This window comes from Schistocerca americana, chromosome 9 (genome assembly GCF_021461395.2).
Source record: "Schistocerca americana isolate TAMUIC-IGC-003095 chromosome 9, iqSchAmer2.1, whole genome shotgun sequence".
In the NCBI taxonomy this organism is placed as follows: domain Eukaryota; kingdom Metazoa; phylum Arthropoda; class Insecta; order Orthoptera; family Acrididae; genus Schistocerca; species Schistocerca americana.
This window is the reverse complement of record NC_060127.1, coordinates 2,034,030-2,056,443: the sequence shown is the minus strand read 5'-3', so window position 1 is coordinate 2,056,443 and position 22,414 is coordinate 2,034,030. Positions and strand designations below refer to the sequence as shown.

The 22,414-nt window shown below is 46.9% G+C and overlaps 1 protein-coding gene across 1 annotated transcript in view; it reads right to left on the bottom strand.

The window, feature by feature from the left end:
* The window catches only part of LOC124551184, a 128,942-nt gene that overhangs the window by 85,026 nt on the left and 21,502 nt on the right, over positions 1 to 22,414 (bottom strand). Inside the window, exon 2 of the mRNA XM_047126172.1 lies at positions 20,841 to 21,000. Within this exon, the coding sequence (XP_046982128.1) occupies positions 20,841 to 21,000 (160 nt within the window). The remainder of the gene's footprint in view (positions 1 to 20,840; positions 21,001 to 22,414) is intronic.

The following is a 22,414-nucleotide window of genomic DNA, read 5'->3' as shown; positions in this document are numbered from 1 at the left end:
AAGATTGCACCAGCTTGTCTTCATTCCAGATGATCAATGAGAAATTTTGCACTGAGCCAACGGAACCGACGCAGTCGAAGCGTCTGAGTTCTTGCAAATCAACACTGGATCATTGCACAATGGGATAACGTAATGTTTCGTGACGAGGTCTTGATCGATTTGCGACCGGACACTAGACATGTTAGGGTTTGGAGAAGCGCTAGATGACACCAGGAAAACAAATACATTCAGAAAGTCCATTCGTTTGCCGTCGGAAGTGTAATGCTCTGGACGAAGATAATGATGGGACGCAAAGCCCTCTAATTCCCAACTACGGCAATTTGACTGGTCTCCGATACCTCCAAGAGGTGATACAATCGATCGTGAGGCGCTACGGACGTGAAGTCCGTGACAAGCTCATCCTAGTCGATGGCAATGCAAGACCGCACCTTACTCTAGCAGTCCCTCAATAGCTTCAAAGATGCAACATCAACCGAATGCATTGGCCAGCACAGTCCCCAGACACGAATGCAACTGAGCATGCATGGGACCTGCTGAAGGTGCCCACCGCACAGCGTCCGAATCCACATGACTGAAGCTACCAGTGAGGAGCGGGACCTCATACCCCACGATAAACTTGGCGGTCTCTTCCAGAACATTCCTCATTCCTCGCAGAGTGGAAGAACTCACTCGTGCGAGGGGAGGACATACTACTCAAGACTGATAGTCATCATTATAAGATCAAGATTTTCACTGTTTTGTCATCAAGGCGTACATTTAGGAGACAGCCTGCTTTGCTTTATAATGATTTTTGTAAGTAATCAAAATTGTTTTTGTTTTCAGATGGAATTATGTTTATTTTGTTAATAAGCCATTGTACAAACCTCAGTGGGTGCACTATAAAAGGTCATTGTAGTAAACTGTATGATATTCCAAACTTTTGTTGAGGTGTGCTGCTCATAAGCAGCGTTTTTTAACGTACACGATTTGCAACCAGTGGAAAAAGTGAGAGAATACATCAAAAGAGGAGTACAGATGCTAGAGGAACAAATACCAGTGATAAGATTAGCGGAAAATATAGCCCTGTCTCACGAAGGTTCAGGAGGAATGAGATGAACGGCCGGATAGAATCGACGCCCTACTTGACACAGAATCTGTGTCCAAGTACATAGAATTTATGTTGAGGATCAACCAAATAAGGAAAATTTCAGGAAGTGGAGCATAAATGTGAGTAGTGACTAGATAAACATGGGCATTGTAGAAACAGAGGGAGAACCATTCTCTCCTTGAGCAAGATTGCAGAAGATGTTCCGATTATGGACGATATCTGTACTTAATTGCCAAAGGTGAAGAAAAATTTCTTTATGACAAGAGCACTTTCATCATGGAATACTGGCGTGGAGGAGATAAACAAATTCGTTACAGTGTATATGCGGAATGGTGTGTGGGATGTAAGTAAAATCCAAGGTGTAGGAAAACTGGAGGGAGACAGCAAGGTTGATTAGAGACGCTGCAGAAGCCCGCACTGGAGAAGGTGGGCACAGTGGGCAGCCGCGTCCATTCCAGAGGAAGCGTCCCAGCATTCAGCATAAGCGATTCAAGGAGACCACGGAAGACATAATTGTGGATGTGCGGAACAGGGTTTCACCCGACGTCGCCCGGATGCGGGCCCAGTGAGTTAGTCTTGCCATAGCCAGGTGGCAAGCGCTTGAATGTTAGAAGCGTAGAACGATGTTGGAAATAGCAGGCGCCAAGGGAAAGGAACATGCAGGGATTAGAATGCACCCAAGGACGGCCAGGGGTTTAATAAAACAAAGCTTGTAAAGTAGATTCGGGCTCAACCCAAGTCATCGTTATAGAATTGGTAAGGATAGAATCTGAACTAACGAATTACCATTCGTGCGAAGAGCGGGACGTGAACTTGCGCCCCCTGCTTATTAGGCAGCTGTGTTATCCGCTGTACGCTACACCAAGGCCCTTCTTAATAGAAGCTCCAGTTGGCACTTCAGCCTGGGTGCAAAATTTAGTTCGTTACTTCAGCTTCTATCCTTATCGAAAATAAAGCTGAGACTCAGTATGTCTCCAGGAAAATTTAATGACATCAGATCAAAAGATTAAGTCATAGAACCGTTGCAGCTCATAAAGTATAGAGCGTGTTTATGTGATGCTGATACACACTTTCGTAGATGATGGAGGATGAAGGGCAAAAGTGTATCAAGTTCAACTGCGACACCCTCGTCCGACAGTGACAGAGTCCAAAGTTACATGCGAAAACCGTTTTGATATCTGCGACACTGGAATACGTGTACCTGTACCGTTGCTGCTAAGATTGTATGGGGTTGCCAACTGCCAATTTTCAGAAGTGTTAGAATGCATCAAAAGAGGGAAAAAATTTCGATTGTGTATGGGCTCTGGAATGCTTACCTTGAGACCTACGGGCACGTGTTCAGCAGAAGAGATGTGTTTCACAGTAGCGAAGGTGAACAAGCGCTCATAGTTCTTACTGTACGCATTCTAGAGCCCGTGCTTGCTGAGCATTTTCTCCTTGTTTCGGTTCATAACAGAACCTCTGAAAGCTGCCCACCCTACAGCTTTAGAAAAGATATTACCAGTACTCTTATTGCATTGCCAGCGGTACCAGAACAATTTTCGCTTATAAATTTCCATTCGGTCGTTGCCTGACGAGGGTCCCTTACTTCAGACTGATGCATTTACCCTTCATTTACCCTTCATTTACCCTTTATCCTGCACCATCCCTGAAAGTCTGTAACAGCATCACGTAATCACCCTGTGCAAAAGATGTGGGTAATGTTGGGACTGAAGCTTCCTGGCAGATTAAAACTGTGAGCCGGACCGAGACTCGAACTCGGGACCTTTGCCTTTCGCGGGCAAGTGCTCTACCGACTGAGCTACCCAAGCACGACTCACAAGCCGTCCTCACAGCTTTACTCCTGCCAGTATCTCGTCTCCTACCTTCCGAGGTTCGCAGGAGAGCTTCTGTGAAGTTTGGAAGGTAGGAGACGAAATACTGGCAGAAGTGAAGCTCAGTCGGCAGAGCACTTGCCCGCGAAAGGCAAAGGTCCCGAGATCGAGTCTCGGTCCGGCACACAGTTTTAATCTGCCAGGAAGTTTTATATCAGCGCACACTCCGCTGCAGAGTGAAAATCTCATTCTGGAATGTTGGGACTGGTTGCAAATGATGCTGATGTGTGTACGAACGAGTGAGTCGCAACGCTAGAAAATTCTAGCGAAGTGCAAGAAGACCTGCAGAGGATCCCCGTTTGGTTCACGGAGTGCAAGTCGACCCTGAACGTATAGGGGCGAAAATCCCGTGACTGGACGATTACACCATTGACGTATAATTACTGGAAAAATTCAGATCCATGAAGTGCCTGTCAGGATGCCCACGGTGAGAATGCAAGGGAACGTCAGCATAAAGTAACTGAAGAAAAGCCAGATACCACACTGACAGTCATTGGAAGACTCCTGAGGCAGTGTAGTCCAGCTCCGGAGGAGGTGGCTCAGCAGACTCCCATTCGCCCGGTACTGGAGCGGACAGAGGCGACCAGCCCAGCGCCTGCTGCCGTCGCTTTCACTGCAGCAGCAAACGGCAGGCGATGCCGGAGAGGAACAGTTCACCACAGGGGCGGCCTACTGTTACAATTCCGAGAGCATACGATCCTGAAACTGTCATTCAGTACATTATATCTCGAGACAGGATCGTGAAGGTAAAGCTACAGTCATTCGAGCTCACGCGGAAGATCCACCAACATCCATGGTTCTGCTACTCGGGAGAAACAGCCTGCTCCTTCCAAACTACCCTCTACCGACAATTCAAACGGCCGTGCGCTCCGACAGCATGCTGCGCATGTTGACTCTAACAACACAGCAAATATTCCGGATGCGACCCTTGTTTCTGCTCGATCGTGCTGCGCGCCCAACGCGCCACTCAAATGCGAGTACACGAGGACGGCCTTGGCGGAACAAGTACAACGTCCAGCCAGCTACATCCCGCTCAGACAGGACTCTCGCTCCTTACTGAGTCACCGCAAGGGTGACGGGCAATGGACTTGCAGCGAGAGCCTGCATCTACAACTACATATGCTTCATTACTCTGCAGTTCACAGCTAAGTGCCGAGCAGAGGATTCTTCGAACCGCCTTCACACTACTTTCAGGACAGCACGTGAGAAAAACGAACACTGAAATCTTTCCGTGCGAGCTTTAATTTCGCTTATTTAATTATGATGATCATTCCTCGCTATGTAGGCGGACACCAGCAAAATAATTTCATACTCTGAGGACAAATTTTCTGATTGAAATTTCGTGAAAATGTCCTGCCGCAAACGAACATCGCCTTTGTTGTAATGATTGCTACCCCAATTTACGTATCATGTCTGTGGCACTCTTTCCCCTATTTCGTGATAATACAAAACGAGCTGCCCTTCTTCGAACTTTTTCGATGTCTTCCGTCCATCCTATGTAATGTGGATCCCAAACCTCACAGCAATGCTACAGAAAATGGAGGACAAACGTGGTGTAGTCAGTCTCTTCAGTAGACTTCTTGCAGTTTCTGTGTGTCCTGCCAATAAATCGTAGTCTTTGGTTATCTTTCTCGACAATATTATCTATGTGATCGTTCTAGTTTAAGTTGTTCGTAATTGTAATCCGTAAGTATTTAGCTGACTTTACAGTCTTTACGTTTGAGCATTTTATCTTGTAGACGAAATATATCGGATTCCTCGTGTGAATGACTTCATACTTCCCAGTGTTTAGAGTCAACTACCACTTTGCGCGCCATAAAGATATCTTGTCTAAATCCTTTTGATCGTCCGATGACTTTATAAGACTGCAAATGATAAAATCATCTGGAAAAAGTCTAAGAGGGCTACTCAGGACAGCTCCTAAATCGTTTATGTAGATCAGGAACACCACATGGCCTGTAACATCTCCTTCGGGAACGCCGGATATTACTTCCGTTTTACTCGCTGACTTTCCGTCAATTACTACGAACTGTGAACTCTGTGCCAGGAAATCACGAATCCAGTTGCACAACTGGGACGATACTTCATAAGCACTCAATTCGATTAAAAGTCGCTTGTGTTTAACTAGGACGGTGTTTCCTGAATTCTTGTTGGCTGCTTGTCAATAAATCGTTTTCTTCGAGGTAACCCATAACATTTGAACACAGTATATTTTCAATATCCTACGGCAGATAGACATTGGCGATATGGCTCTGTAATTCAGCGTATTACTCCTATTTCCTCTCTCGGGTGTTGGTACGACTTGTGCAATTTTCCAATTTTTAGGTGCGGATCTTTCGACGGTCATACCGCAGCGTAGCAACTACAGGTATCTGTCACTGCTGTGTAAATGTTTTGCCCCCATCCCCATCCTCGCCCTTCAAAAGTTTGCATTACAGTTACTCTCTTAAAACTGTCCCATGGGCTACTGCAATGCCGTGCTACACTGTCGGACAGGACTAAAACACTTAGTGTGCCTGTGTGCTACGTGCGAATAGCCAGCCGCAGATCCCAACAAGAGCCACAGCGTCCGCGAGTACGCGTGTGCTCAGGAGTGCCACTACGTACAGGTGTGCCGACCCCTGGTGACAGCGTGTGGCCTAAAAGGGCTCCGGTTTTACAAGCGCGGCAAAGCAGTAACCTCCCCGACGCCTTCGCTGGGGGCTGCCTACGACAGTGCCATTGTTAGTCGAGTCAACAAAGGAAAATTATGGCAAAAATTCTTGTAGTCACAAATTCTTGTACAATGGTAGGAAGTAGTACGGCGAACAACATACTAAAAATCCCCATTGGTGTGATGTGAGGGTGGAGTGTGATTTTAAAGGTAAATTTTCTATGTTTTTCTCGAATTGCTCGAAAACCGCAGCTTCTAGCGAATGTGTTTCCCTGTACAAAATTAAACTTCATTAAATTTCCTACAGAAAATAATGTCCTATTCATTCTTTTTTTTGGGGGGGGGGGGGGGGGACTAATAGATTCAGCATTGCATGGGTTGTAAGGGCTGCTGATTATGAAAATTAGTGTTTTACTAGTGTAGTATTAATGTTTACTGTTAAATGAAGTGGGCTAAGGACAACTATCAAATGTACCACGTGCAAGTGCAGTAGAGCTTTAGTAAGCGATAAACTGTGTTCTGGGAATGTAACAGGGCGGAGGAGGCAGAGACGGATGGTAGAAACGCGAAGGAAGATAGGTCGCCAGGCTGTGTCCACGCACTTCCCTTCCCTTCCCTTCCTCACACGTCTGCGACCACGTGATGATTCCCCACTCTGTCTACCCTCCTACCACTGTGTTACGAGAGGCAACGGCAGGGCGTAACACCGAGCCTCCACAGTGTGGAGGCGCAGTGCGCAGAGAAGCGTAGCGCGGTGGAGGGGAAGGGAGGGGGGGGGGGGTTAGGGGGTAATTTTCTATTTTCGACACAGTGCACTGACGCTACACGGAACACAGCTATGAGTTACTGATAATACTAACTCAAGAAAAGAAACTTGTATGGACGGAAACTAGGTAAGTCTGTGCACACTGTCCCACACAACTAGAGGGGAAATGATCTGCAGTCATCCTGTACGTCCTTCCAGGGAAAGCAGACTGCCGTCACCGTTATTACATCTCGCCCTCCACTTTCCAGCCAGACTGCAGCTGTCCAGCGTTCCCTGTCCTGTTCTCCTATGTGAGCAGACAAAATAACTCCACTGAACTCGTGTTTACACAGGGTGTTACAAAAAGGTACGGCCAAAATTTCAGGAAACATTCCTCACACACAAAGAAAGAAAATATGTTATGTGGACATGTGTCCGGAAAAGCTTACTTTCCATATTAGAGATCATTTTATTACTTCTCTTCAAATAACATTAATCATGGAATGGAAACACACAGCAACAGAACGTACCCGCGTGACTTCAAACACTTTGTTACAGGAAATGTTCAAAATGGCCTCCGTTAGCGAGGATACATGCAGCCACCCTCCGTCGCATGAAATCCATGATGCGCTAATGCAGCCCTGGAGAATGGCGTATTGTAACACAGCCGTCCACAATACGAGCACGAAGAGTCTCTACATTTGGTACCGGGGTTGCGTAGACAAGAGCTTTCAAATGCCCCCATAAATGAAAGTCAAGAGGGTTGAGGTCAGGAGAGCGTGGAGGCCACGGAATTGGTCCGCCTCTGCGAATCCATCGGTCACCGAATCTGTTGTTGAGAAGCGTACGAACACTTCGACTGAAATGTGCAGGAGCTCCATCGTGCACGAACCACATGTTGTGCCGTACTTGTAAAGGCACATGTTCTAGCAGTACAGGTAGAGTATCCCGTATGAAATCGTGATAACGTGCTCCATTGACTGTAGGTGGAAGAACAATCTAGACATCACAAACAATGCCTGCCCAAACGTTCACAGAAAATATGTGTTGATGACGTGATTGCACAATTGCGTGCGGATTCTCGTCAGCCCACACATGTTGATCGTGAAAATTTACAATTTGATCACGTTGGAATGAAGCCTCATCCGTAAAGAGAACATTTGCACCGAAATGAGGATTGACACATTGTTCGATGAACCATTCGCAGAAGTGTACCCGTGGAGGCCAATCAGCTGCTGATAGTGCCTGCACACGCTGTACATGGCACGGAAACAACTGGTTCTCCCGTAGCACTCTCGATACTGTGACGTGGTCAACGTTACCTTGTACAGCAGCAACTTCTCTGACGCTGACATTAGGGTTATCGTCAACTGCACGAAGAATTGCCTCGTCCATTGCAGGTGTCCTCGTCGTTCTAGGTCTTCCCCAGTCGCGAGTCATAGGCTGGAATGTTCCGTGCTCCCTAAGACGCCGATCAATTGCTTCGAAAGTCTTCCTGTCGGGACACCTTCGTTCTGGAAATCTGTCTCGATACAAACGTACCGCGCCACGGCTATTGCCCCGTGCTAATCCATACATCAAATGGGGATCTGCCAACTCCGCATTTGTAAACATTGCACTGACTGCAAAACCACGTTCGTGATGAACACTAACCTGTTGATGCTACGTACTGATGTGCTTGATGCTAGTACTGTAGAGCAATGAGTCGTATGTCAACACAAGCACCGAAGTCAACATTACCTTCCTTCAATTGGACCAACTGGCGGTGAATCGAGGAAGTACAGTACATACTGACGAAACTAAAATGAGCTCTAACATGGAAATTAAGCGTTTCCGGACACATGTCCACATAACATCTTTTCTTTATTTGTGTGTGAGGAATGTTTGCTGAAAGTTTGGCCATACCTATTTGTAACACCCTGTATAGGGGTATTATTTACATTTTATTAAATGGAGTATTTTTTCGTAGTTGTGATGCGAGCTTTTACAGAAAGTGCGTTACTATATACAACGGCTGAGAAGTTTATAATGTACAAGTGTGATCTTGTAAGTGACCTTGAAGTGTTGGCTGGAAAGCAGCTGGACTGGTAAACGTGACGCCTAGTTGCAATCATTAACAGAGTATTGTAAAGTCGCGTAATTGCCTTGTAGTCAGTTCGTGGTGAACTCATCAATGAGCAGGAAGATACTGCAGTTCTTTCACCGTTAACTGTGTTACTCGTAAACTGTATAAACCCCTTCTACTCCGGAATTGTTGGCACTTGTAGAGTGGGATGAACTGACTGGAGCCACTTACCACACATCCGCTTTACATCTTCCACCGTGGGAATGAATGTATCTGATGGAATTTATTTATTGTTCCGTGGGACCAAATTAAGGAGAAGTCTCCATAGTCATGGAACGAGTCAATACATGAAATTTTAACACGATAGTAGAAACAGATAAAATAAAATACAAGAAACGTATTCAGGCGACAATTCGTAAGTTTAAATAAAGAAAATCAACAATGTAACACTGGAATTTGCTTAATTTTTCAGCTCTTCCATGAGCTCCTCGACGGAATAGAAGGAGTGAACCATGAGGAAACTTTTCAGTTTAGACTTAAAAGAGTTTGGGCTACTGCTAAGATTTTTGAGTTCTTGTGGAAGCTTATTGAAAATGGATGCAGCAGAATACTGCACTCCTTTCTGCACAAGGGTCAAGGAAGTACATTCCACATGCAGATTTGATTTCTGCCTAGCATTAACTGAGTGAAAGCTGCTAACTCTTGGGAATAAGCTAATAATCCTAACAACAAACGACATTAAAGAAAATATATACCGTGAGGGCAAATTCCCAGACTATTGAATAGGGGTCGACAAGAGGTTCTCGAACTTACACCACATATAGCTCGAACAGCCCGTTTTTGAGCCAAAAATACCCTTTTTGAATCAGAAGAATTACCCCAAAAAATAATACCATATGACACAAGCGTATGATAATAAGCGAAGTAGACTACTTTTCGTGTTGAACTGTCACTTATTTCAGGTACTGTTCTAATGGTAAATAAAGCAGCATTTAGTTTCTGAAAGAGATCCTGAACATGGGCTTTCCACAACAGCTTACTATCTATCCGAACGGCTAGGAACTTGAACTGTTCCGTCTCGCTTATAATATGCCCATTCTGTCTGATCAAAATATCAGTTCTTGTTGAATTGTGAGTTAGAAACTGTAAAAACTGAGTCTTACTGTGATTTAGCATCAAATTATTTTCCACAAACCATGAACTTATTTCATGAACTACATTATTTGATAATGTTTCAATATTACACACAAGATCCTTCACTACCAAGCTGGTGTCATCAGCAAACAGAAATATTTTTGAATCACCTGTAATACTAGAAGGCATATCATTTATATAGATAAGAAACAACAGTGGCCCCAGCACCGACCCTTGGGGAACGCCCCACTTAACAGTGCCCCAGTGGGACTGAACATCACTACCACTCTCAATATTGCGGAGAATTACCTTCTGATTTCTGTTCTTAAAGTAAGAGGCGAACCAATTGTAAGCTACTCCCCTTACTCCCTTACTTTATGATGTTCAAGTGTAGAAGATCGAAGAGTTGGAATAAATTGCTTGATATATCTTGAACTATCTGAAGTTCTCTAAGACCTAGCTAACCTACTTCTGTTGCAGAGGGAGACAATTTAAGGCCCTGTGTCTGTTCAAGTGTTGGAGCAGATGAGTCTGCGGTAATGTATTTGATACAGCTTATGCAGTGAAAAGTATTCCAGTCATTGATAGAGGAGACAATGAAGTCGTCACTGTCGAACACACTATGACAGTGATGTCACGAAGTACTGCTCTGGACTAGTTAACGCTTTGCCTAGTGTTCACGCTATTCGCGACTGATGCGACAACTGCACAAAGTTATACGTAGCGAAGGAGGGGCGGCTCGGCTGCTAACGCGTTTGGCAGGCAGACCGCAGAGGATCGATGACTGGCCCGCGTAAAGCACAGATGTATCAGCTGAACCGTTGTTTCGTAGCTTACCAGCCGTGCCTCGCTGCTAATGAGCTACTGCCGAGTGTTCCGAACTGGCTCTCATTAGTAGTGAGATTATGATCCGTCTCCACAGTATAGACGTCAGTTTACATGTCGGTCAGGTAGTGCCTTTTGTCCGTGATAAGTATATTTTCGTCTGCGACGCAATTTAGAACGACGATAGTTCCCATTTGTTACTCGGAACGCAGGTATATCGACGTGGGTAAGTGACTGTTTCCTTTGCCTTCACAGTTGTGTAATAAACTCACAGAAAAAAAAATCGCAACACCAGAAAATAACTGATGTAGAGTATGGCAGCCAAAAACAGTTGCAGGATAGAATTTTTTTATTAATTCTATCCTGCAACTGTTTTTGGCTGCCATCCTTTATTGTGAAGAATTTTAACAGTTGCTGCTGCAGCCATGTTTAAAATCTTGAAATGATGTAGAGTAATGAAATTTCGGGAATACATTCGTCTAAATAACATATTTAAGTGATTAACATTCCAAGATTGGAGGTTAATGTAAGTGCGTGGTAAGCTATGGCGAATGTGAACTGCTGATACATTAATAACCGGTGTAACCGCCAGAATGTTGAATGCAAACATGCAAACGTGCTTGCACTGTACAGGTGCCTGATGTCAGTTTGTGGGATGGAGTATCACGGCTGGTCGGTCAATATGGGGTCGTCCGATGAAGTTCCAGATGTGCTCACTGGAGTCAGGTCTGGTGTTCGTGCAGGCCGAGGCAGCATGTTGACACCCTGTGGTATGTGGGCGGGCGTTATCCCGGTGGGAAACACCCGTGGAATGCTGTTCGTGGCCGGCCGAAGTGGCCGTGCGGTTAAAGGCGCTGCAGTCTGGAACCGCAAGACCGCTACGGTCGCAGGTTCGAATCCTGCCTCGGGTATGGATGTTTGTGATGTCCTTAGGTTAGTTAGGTTTAACTAGTTCTAAGTTCTAGGGGACTAATGACCTCAGCAGTTGAGTCCCATAGTGCTCAGAGCCATTTGAACCATTTTTTTTTTTTTTTGCTGTTCGTGAATGGCAGCATAACAGGCCAGATCACCAGACTGACGTACAAATGCGCAGTCAAGATGCGTGGGACACCCACAAGAATACTGCTGTTGCCATACGGAATCGCACCATAGGTGTACGTGCAGTGCATCTGGCATGAAGTTAGGTTGGTTGCGGGGTCTCAACTGGGCTCCTAACCGAGACAAGTCCATCACTGGCACCAGGGCAGAACCAGCTTTCATCAGGAGTAGAAAAGCATCTGGAATCACTCAACAGTGGAAAATCCACTGGACCTGACGGGATACCAATTCGATTCCACACAGAGTACGCGAAAGAATTTGCCCCCCTTCTAACGGCCGTGTACCGCAACTCTCTAGAGGAACGGAATGTCCCAAATGATTGGAAAAGAGCACAGGTAGTCCCAGTCTTCAAGAAGGGTCGTCGAGCAGATGCGCAAAACTATAGACCTATATCTCTGACGTCGATCTGTTGTACAATTCTGCAACATGTTTTTTACTCGCGTATTATGTCGTTTTTGGAAACCCAGAATCTACTCTGTAGGAATCAACATGGATTCCGGAAACAGCGATCGTGTGAGACCCAACTCGCTTTATTTGTTCATGAGACCCAGAAAATATTAGATACAGGCTTCCAGGTAGATGCTATTTTCCTTGACTTTCGGAAGGCGTTCGATACAGTTCCGCAGTGTCGCCTGATAAACAAAGTAAGAGCCTACGGAATATCAGACCAGCTGTGTGGCTGGATTGAAGAGTTTTTCGCAAACAGAACACAGCATGCTGTTATCAATGGAGAGACGTCTACAGACATTAAAGTAACCTCTGGCGTGCCACAGGGGAGTGTTATGGGACCATTGCTTTTCACAATATATGTAAATGACCTAGTAGATAGTGTCGGAAGTTCCATGCGGCTTTTCGCGGATGATGCTGTAGTATACAGAGAAGTTGCAGCATTAGAAAATTGTAGCAAAATGCAGGAAGATCTACAGCAGATAGGCACTTGGTGCAGGACGTGGCAACTGACCCTTAACATAGACAAGTAATGTATTGCGAATACATAGAAACAAGGATCCTTTATTGTATGATTATATGATAGCGGTACAAACACTGGTAGCAGTTACTTCTGTAAAATATCTGGGAGTATGCGTGCGGAACGATTTGAAGTGGAATGATCATATAAAATTAATTGTTGGTAAGGCGGCTACCAGATTGAGATTCATTGGGAGAGTCCTTAGGAAATGTAGTCCATCAACAAAGGAGGTGGCTTACAAAACACTCGTTCGACCTATACTTGAGTATTGCTCATCAGTATGCGATCCGTACCAGGTCGGGTTGACGGAGGAGATAGAGAAGATCCAAAGAAGAGCGGCGCGTTTCGTCACAGGGTTATTTGGTAACCGTGATAGCGTTACGGAGATGTTTAGCAAACTCAAGTGGCAGACTCTGCAAGAGGGGTGCTCTGCATCGCGGTGTAGCTTGCTCGCCAGGTTTCGAGAGGGTGCGTTTCTGGATGAGGTATCGAATATATTGCTTCCCCCTACTTATACCGCCCGAGGAGATCACGAATGTAAAATTAGAGAGATTCGAGAGCGCACGGAGGATTTCAGACAGTCGTTCTCCCGCGAACCATACGCGACTGGAACAGAAAAGGGAGGTAATGACAGTGGCACGGAAAGTGCCCTCCGCCACACACCGTTGGGTGCCTTGCGGAGTATAAATGTAGATGTAGATGTAGAACAGACCTCCACCCTGCCATCGAATGAGCTCTCGCTTGACATCGCTGGAGCCACAAATGGTGGTAGTTTGAGGTAAGCACGCTACAGGGCGTCTGGCTCGAAGCTGTCCTCGAAGTAACCAATTTGTAACAGCTCCTTGTGCCTCTGTGGTGCCGCCTGCTGCAGCCAGAGCAATACGCCGAACGCGATAGTCTTTCCTCTCTGTAGCGGCCGCCCGGATGCCTGTCTTCTTCCGACCGTACATTCTTGTGAGCACCGCTGCCAGCAATCACCTACAGTGGCTACGTTCCTTTCAGGTCTTCATGCAGTGTCACAGAAGGGACGTACAGCTTCTCGTAGCGCAATTACACGGCCTAACACGAAGTCAGTGACGTGTGGGTAATGGCGTCTTTTTCACCACAAACGTATTCTCGAGTAACATCAACTCACCACGTCCAGTCTCAAAGGTAACTAAAGATAACGCCCGCTGCAGCGCGTATTTGAATCAGATCTGATTTGCATCGTCATAGTGGTGCTGCTAGCGACACTCGTATGCCACTGGCGTGGAATTTGAAGAGGGGTCATTTTTCAGACGAAGAAGCATGCCTACCAACTTCCGCGTATGTCACTCAACTCTTCCTTGTTGCTGCGACTTTTTTCCGTCAGTGTCTGTTCGATGCTGCTTGGCTTTCACACCTGTTGAAGACCTTCTGTCTGCGTGTTGGAGTTCCATTCCCTGTAAGGTGTCCAGTGTAGATGATGCAGGTGAGCAGAAGAGTATAATGAAAAGCTCAGCTCCATCTGCCGTTTGTAGGAACAGTCTAATATAATGCACTCCAATAATTATATTGTTCGGTTTTAGGTTCTAAATCATAATTTTAATTTCTTAATGAGTAACAAATTTAGCTGCATTGTAGGTAGCGTTAAATCCTTGTACCACTGTCAGCACTAAAACTAAATCTGAGCTCCGTCCGAACAGATCTTGTAAGGCTCAACGGCACCGACCGGCCGCCGTGTCATCCTCAGCCCGCAGGCGTCACTGCATGCGGATATGGAGGGGCACGTGGTCAGAACACCGGCCGTATGTCAGTTTACGAAACCGCAGCCGCTACTTCTCAGTCAAGTAGCTCCTCAGAGTTTGCCTCAAAGGGCTGAGTGCACAGCCAACAGAGCTCGGTAGACCGGATCCAAGTGCTAGCCAGCCCGACAGCGCTTAACTTCGGCGACCTGACGGGAACCGGCGTCACCATTGCGGCAAGGCCGTTGGCTGTGTCAACACTGCTAACACGAACTTCCATAAGCACCAGTGAGAGCCATTCCACTGAGGCGCGCCTGGGAACGTAGATACCCGAGGCAAGCGCCGTCCGTGCTCCGTTGCAGTCTGGTGTCTTTACTTAACAAACCCTTTTATACCCTAGTTTCTGAGAAGTATTCGGAGACACGTACCAATGAGGAATTGACCACTACATGTAACGAGAAACGAAATCGCGAGCACAAAATGAGGCAGACAACAGAAAGCGTCGGTAAGGTGAGCTCAGTGATTTCGAATGCGGTGGACTAGTCGCAGGATGTCACATGAGCAGCAGATCCATCAGGGAAATCTGAACGCTTCTGAAGCCACCCCAGTGGACTGCTGGTGCTGAGACTGTGAAACCGTCCCGGGAAGGAACACTTCACATACTGTCCGAGAGGTACCTTCGTGTATTGCAGAAAAAAAGTCGCATGAAATCTGCGGAAAGACTCAGTCACGAGTTGCAAACTGCTACCAGCAGTCCAGACAGTACAATGGCTTGTGTCGGGAATTAAAAAGAACGAAGTACGACGGTGGAGCAGTCGCGTGTCTGCAGCCGGTGCTGGGGGACGCTCTTGGGGGACGTAAAGAGCTACGCCAGCGGACAGTGGATTACTGAAAGCGAGTGGCTCTGAGTGGCGAAACAGGTGGTGGGTGCGTTTGGTTTTGGCCAATGCGTGGAGGACGTGAAGTAATGAGGAGGTGGTGTTACAGTGGGGATGGAGGTCTTTCTCACGGTTGGGGTGTGATTCCCGTATTGCTCTCGAGAAACCGCTAAACGCGGCAGAACGTGCACACGTTCCGCAGCCCTGTGTACTGCGTGGTGTAGAGGTCGAGTTCGGCGAGGATGGTTGTTTGTATCGACACGACACCTTTGGGAAGACTTCGACTTCGCTCCAGAATCGAGCGTGCAACATCACTAACTTGTGTCGCCTCGGCCACTGAAGAAGACTGTGGTGCCGCTGCTCCACAGGCAGTCCCACACCTCACTGAAAGTGTGCCCAGCAGACCTGAAAACGCGATAAAGGTGAAGAGCGGACAAGCCCCGCAGCTAACAGGTTTTCCTTTGCTTTTAATCAGTTGGCGTGCGAGTATCACTGACGATGAGAGGGCTAGGTGCCTCGTTAGTTCAAAAATGGCTCTGAGCACTACGGGACTCAACTTCTGAGGTCATTAGACCCCTTGAACTTAGAACCAGTTAAACCCAACTAACCTAAGAACGTCACACACATCCATGCCTGAGGCAGGATTCGTACCTCCGACCGTAGCGGTCTCGCGGCTCGTGACTGCAGCGCCTAGAACCGCACGGCCACTACGGCCGGCGCCTCGTTAGTGAAAACCATAATAACCGTAATTTTGGCAACATTATTTTAGTGGCTAACCAAGTCATTCCCCATCACTTTTTTATTATAATCTAAACGGGATTATTACAACCTGTGTTGCCAAGGGTAAGGCATTGGGGCTACCTGTGGATACAAGTATTACAGTAATTGGTGGGCTGGTAAAGCAGGTCGTCAAACCTAAACCTGGTTATTACAACCCATGTTCCCAAGGGTAAGGTATCGGGGCTACCTGTGGATACTACTATTACAGTAATTGGTGGGCTGGTAAAGCAGCTCGTGAAACCTAAACCGGATTATTACAACCCACGTTGCCAAGGGTGAGGTATCGGGGCTACCCGTGGATACTACTATTACAGTAATTGGTGGGCTGGTAAAGCAGCTCGTGAAACCTAAACCGGATTATTACAACCCATCTTGCCGAGGGTGAGGTATCGGGGCTACCCGTGGATACAACTATTACAGTAATTGGTGGGCTGGTAAAGCAGCTCGTGAAACCTAAACCGGATTATTACAACCCATGTTGCCAAGGGTGAGGTATCGGGGCTACCCATGGATACTACTATTACAGTAATTGGTGGGCTGGTAAAGCAGCTCGTGAAACCGAAACCGGATTATTACAACCCATGTTGCCAAGGGTGAGGTATCGGGGCTACCCATGGATGCTACTATTACAGTAATTGGTGGGCTGGTAAAGCAGCTCGTCAAACCTAAACCGGATTATTACAACCCATGTTGCCAAGGGTGAGGTATCGGGGCTACCCATGGATACTACTATTACAGTAATTGGTGGGCTGGTAAAGCAGCTCGTGAAACCGAAACCGGATTATTACAACCCATGTTGCCAAGGGTGAGGTATCGGGGCTACCCATGGATACTACTATTACAGTAATTGGTGGGCTGGTAAAGCAGCTCGCCAAACCTAAACCGGATTATTAGAACCCATGTTCCCAAGGGTGAGGTATCGGGGCTACCCATGGATACTACTATTACAGTAATTGGTGGGCTGGTAAAGCAGCTCGTGAAACCTAAACCGGATTATTACAACCCATGTTGCCAAGGGTGAGGTATCAGGGCTACCCGTGGATACAACTATTACAGTAATTGGTGGGCTGGCAAAGCAGTTCTTCGAACCTAAACCGGATTATTACAACCCATGTTGCCAAGGGTGAGGTATCAGGGCTACCCGTGGATACAACTATTACAGTAATTGGTGGGCTGGCAAAGCAGTTCTTCGAACCTAACGCTGCAAACTCTTCGTACAAATTCTGTTGGTACGCTGACCTCGCTGGCGTTTAGCGAGGCACCTAAGTATCGAAGATACGAGACCCTGACAGGAAAGGAAAATAAATTCTGTACGTTTCGTGGCAGTTTTTGGTGGTAAAGAATAACAGTGATGCTTAAACACAATACGAAGCATAAACCCGCTACGTTTCAAACATCACCGCTATCTTGAGCTCCACCCCTGCTGGGAGAAATCAACCTGAAGACCAGGTGGAGATGGAAGAGCTGCCGCCGTGGAGACACCCCCACCCCCTAACATCCACTAGTGGTAGAGGGCCATACACCACCTGAGTCCGGCCCAGACTGCCGTGAGTGGACGTCTCACTGTATACCCACGCACTTTGCTTTTTGCTGACGGGCCTAAAACCACTGGCCTACATCTACATGCACACTCCACAAGCAGCGTGGCGAGGATGCTTGTTATACCACTACGGTGTAACACCTTCCCCTTTAGAGTGCTGAGTAAGGAACGGGCAGAGTACCCTGTCGTGTCCATTTCGCGAGGTTCTGTCGGCGGCAGCAGTGGGCTGAGCTCTCCGACCGTTCGCGGGACGTACGCTCTGGGAATTTCAGCGCAGACACTCAGCGCCTCTCTCTCGCCGCGCCTGACAGTACAATTGGCTGAGCTTCTTCTCCGCACCGCTCTTGAGATTACTACATTAATCGTCCTCGAAATCGAGACCGAAATCTTTCTATGTACTGACTTGGCAGAAAATCCTAAGAAATTTTGGTCTTATGTCAAAACTGTAGGTGGATCAAACAAAATGTCCAGACACTCTGTGACCAAAATGGTACTGAAACAGAGGATGACAGACTAAAGACCGAAATGCTAAATGTCTTTTTCCAAAGCTGTTTCACAGAGGAAGACTGCACTGTAGTTCCTTCTCTAGATTGTCGCACAGATGACAAAATGATAGATATCGAAATACACGACAGAGGGATAGATAAACAAGTAAATCGCTCAAAAGAGGAATGGCTGCTGGACCTCATGGGATACCAGTTCGATTTTACACAGAGTACGCGAAGGAACTTGCCCCCCTTCTTGCAGGGGTGTACCGTAGGTCTCTAGAAGAGCGTAGCGTTCCAAAGGATTGGAGAAGGGCACAGGTCATCCCCGTTTTCAAGAAGGGACGTCGAACAGATGTGCAGAACTATAAACCCATATCTCTAACGTCGAGCAGATGTAGAATTTTGGAACACGTATTATGTTCGAGTATAATGACATTTCTGGAGACTAGAAATCTACTCTGTAGGAATCAGCATGGGTTTCGAAAAAGACGGTCGTGTGAAACCCAGCTCGCGCTATTCGTCCACGAGACTCAGAGGGCCATAGTCACGGGTTGACAGGTAGATGCCGTGTTTCTTGACTTCCGCAAGAAGTTCGATACAGTTCCCCACAGTCGTTTAATGAACAAAGTAAGAGCATATGGACTATCAGACCAATTGTGTGATTGGATTGAAGAGTTCCTAGATAGCACAACGCAGCATGTCATTCTCAATGGAGAGAAGTCTTCCGAAGTAAGAGTGATTTCAGTTGTGCCGCAGGGGAGTGTCGTAGGACCGTTGCTATTCACAATATACATAAATGACGTTGTGGATGACATCGGAAGTTCACTGAGTCTTTTGCGGATGATGCTGTGGTATATCGACAGGTTGTAACAATGGAAAATTGTACTGAAATGCAGGAGGATCTGCAGCGAATTGACGCATGGTGCAGGGAATGGCAATTGAATCTCAATGTAGACAAGTGTAATGTGCTGCGAATAGATAGAAAGATAGATCCCTTATCATTTAGCTACAAAATAGCAGGTCAGCAACTGGAAGCAGTTAATTCCATAAATTATCTGGGAGTACGCATTAGGAGTGATTTAAAATGGAATGATCATATAAAGTTGATCGCTGGTAAAGCAGATGCCGGACTGAGATTCATTGGAAGAATCCTAAGGGAATGCAATCCGAAAACAAAGGAAGTAGGTTACAGTACGTTTGTTCGCCCACTGCTTTAATACTGTTCAGCAGTGTGGGATCCGTACCAGATGGGGTTGATAGATGAGATAGAGAAGACCAACGGAGAGGAGCGCGCTTCGTTGCAGGATCATTTAGTAATCGCGAAAGCGTTACGGAGATGATAAACTCCAGTGGAAGACTCTGCAGGGGAGACGCTCAGTAGCTCGGTACGGGCTTTTGTTGAAGTTTCGAGAACATACCTTCACCGAGGAGTCAAGCAGTATATTGCTCCCTCCTACGTATATCTCGTGAAGAGACCATGAGGATAAAATCAGAGACATTAGAGCCCACACAGAAGCGTACCGACAATCCTTCTTTCCACGAACGATACGAGACTGGAATAGAAGGGAGAACCGATAGAGGTACTGAAGGTACCCTCCGCCACACACATTCAGGTGGCTTGCGGAGTATGGATGTAGATGTAGATGTAGATGAGGACACTAGAAGACCTGGTGTAGCAATCTGGATGTGCTTTGGCGAAAACTGTATCGCATGCAGAAGGTCCAGGGAAGACCTGCATCCAGCTGTGGGTTAAGGTCAACTACCCGGGAATGCCTCTCCATTCTACCCACGCTAGAGGAAGAAGAGGGTTTCGGAAAACATCTTCAGTCTAGTACTTTACAGCTTCGCACTGACCACAAATGAACTATTCCTTAAGAGAATTCAGACTCAACATCACGCATAGCATGCACGGGAACTACGCCCAACATCTGTGGTGGACCCCATACTAGAGACATGAATACATTGACGATGCACACTGTCAGACGGTTCGTATACAAGACGGGCACAAAGAAGCTGTAGATTATTTACGTGCTTAGGTGCTACGTAGCAGGGATGAACAAGCCACTGACGATGTACAGAGTCATATTGTATACACCCACGAGTGACAGGGACAGCTGTAGATGCTGCATGTTGTCATGTGGTACATGGCCACGGGAGGCGCGAAGAAGCCACAGACGAGCAGGAGGAGGGAGCGACACGGAGAATGCGGAACGCGAGGCGGTAATTTCCAAGAATGATTGCCTATCGAAGTTGCGGTGTCCAAACGATACATATCGAACGTGCAATCGTAAATCGATCATCTGACTCTGGTGGCGGGCGTTGTGATCAGTTATTTGTGATCGTCATTTTTATCTGTTTCCCGTCGTTCCCTTAGTTGCTTTAAATTGCATCCCTCCGCTAATTATTTGTGAGTTGCTAGGGAATCCCAGACGATTTATGTGGTTAGTGAGTGGGATGTCTGCTGCTCTTGACGTTTCTTCGGCGGATTCTCCCACATGGAAAAATGTAATTGCATGTTTATCAAGCGTAGAAAATTGTTCGACTTTTTGTCGCAAATACGGAGTACTACTGGACGAGGAAAGAAGGGACTGTGTAGACTGTGGCGTTGTGAAGTGTGTAAAACTTCGTGAGAACAGTTTCGACGCTGAAACACCGTTTACAATTTCATTGTGGACAGTGCGGAAAACGAACGAGTATCAGGATGAATACATGGTTCGACTCTTCCAAATTATCCATCCAGACCACCTAATGGACGTTCACAAGATTCCAACACCGACGACGAGTAAGATAAGTCGTCTCCTTTGCAATTGAAAGTATTTTTGTAACGCTCTTCTTTTGTCGTTACTGTAGCGACCACCGTAAACATACTCATAACGCCCGCCACCAGAGCCGCGTGATCGATTCACGATCTCACGTTCGATATGTATCGTTTGGATCCCGCCGCTTCGATAGGCAATCACTCTTGTAAATTACCCGCGAGGCGCGCGGCCAGCCGGTACGTACCCAGGAGGGACATGAAGAAGCCGTAGATGACGCACATCGTCCTGCCGAAGATCCAGCGGTGCGCCACGGCCGCGGCCAGCGTCAGCGGGTTGCCTAGCAACGCCACGCTGAAGTCCGAGCACACCAGGTTGAACAGGATCACGTTCAGCGGCGTCCACAGCTGCAACACACCAGACGGGGTGCCTCAGACACTGCGGGCAGCAGCGCACCAGCCAGTTAAAGTACGGCTGCTACAGACTGGAGGGGGCGGCCAGCGTGTCGCTTAGTGGAGCCCGTTATCCCAGACGTCCTGACGTACGTCAGCTGCTCGGCTCGACAGTAAGTCGCGCCTTCGCCGAAAGGAAAACATTACTGATACGTTTCTTCCTGTCCGGAAAGGTCATACACCCCACGATAATACGCCTTAAAAAGGCAACGTTTGGCTGTTGGGCTATACAAGCATGTTTTGTATTTGCCCATACCTTAATAACAGATGTAAATAAATCTGTTCTGACAAATATTTCTCATGTATACTCACATATACGACACGACACGGCAGAAGTAATCGGAGCTGCTCGCGTAACTGAGGGACTGTCAGTCATAGTACAAAGATGAGCGACTGTTTGTTCCACCTACATCAGTTCTACCTCCCGCTGTGGCGAGCTGTTAGCAAATTCGGTGATTACAGTGGCAGCAGACGACCACTGCGTCCAGCTGAGGACCGTGACGTAACAGATTAGATTGACGCAGGCTTAGTTGTCCAAATGTTCTGTGTTTACGTCAAAAACTGGGACTTGCAAAGATATTCGCCACCTTTATCGTCAGGAGCTGTCTGCTATCTGCCAAGACTGATGTCTTCCTACTTTACAGTACTGGTCTGGCGTACTACTGGGGCAGCGAAATCACGTGGTATGGTATCTACTGGCCGAAGTGTGGAGCAGAACAAAGGAGACGCTAACACAGCGGTGACGTTCATCTGAATTTAAATAGTGTAAATTACGGTGTATTCGAGTGCTGACCTAACCTCGACAGGTCACTCTGTATGATCTCAAGTGTATTTCCTAACAGTAGTTAATTCCACGTGTGGGACTCTGACGTTAAAACGATGACATTAAATTTACTGTCCAACTCAAAAGCAATAAAGCTGCACTCATGCACTCGCCCTGTTTCTGTATCTGAATGCGAAAATCAGGATCAAGAAACTTAGAGAAACATTATTCTCAGTCATTAAATATGGTTCCTACAAGTACACAGTAACATGGTTGTTTCTCCCAGAAACGCAAAAAAAAAAAAAAATGCTCAAATGGCTCTGAGCACTATGGGACTTAACGTCTGAGGTCATCAGCCCCTAGAACTTAGAACTACTTAAACCTAACTAAGCTAAGGACATCACATACATATATGCCCGAGGCAGGATTCGAACCTGCGCCCGTAGCAGTCGCGCGGTTCCGGACCGAAGCGCCTAGAACCGCTCGGCCACCGCGGCCGGCCCCAGAAATGCGCTCTGTTACTCTAAATACACCGGCGAGCGCAACCCGTGCAACTCGCGCAGTACTGAAAACAAACCAGTCCCAACACGTCAGTACCAGCTGTTG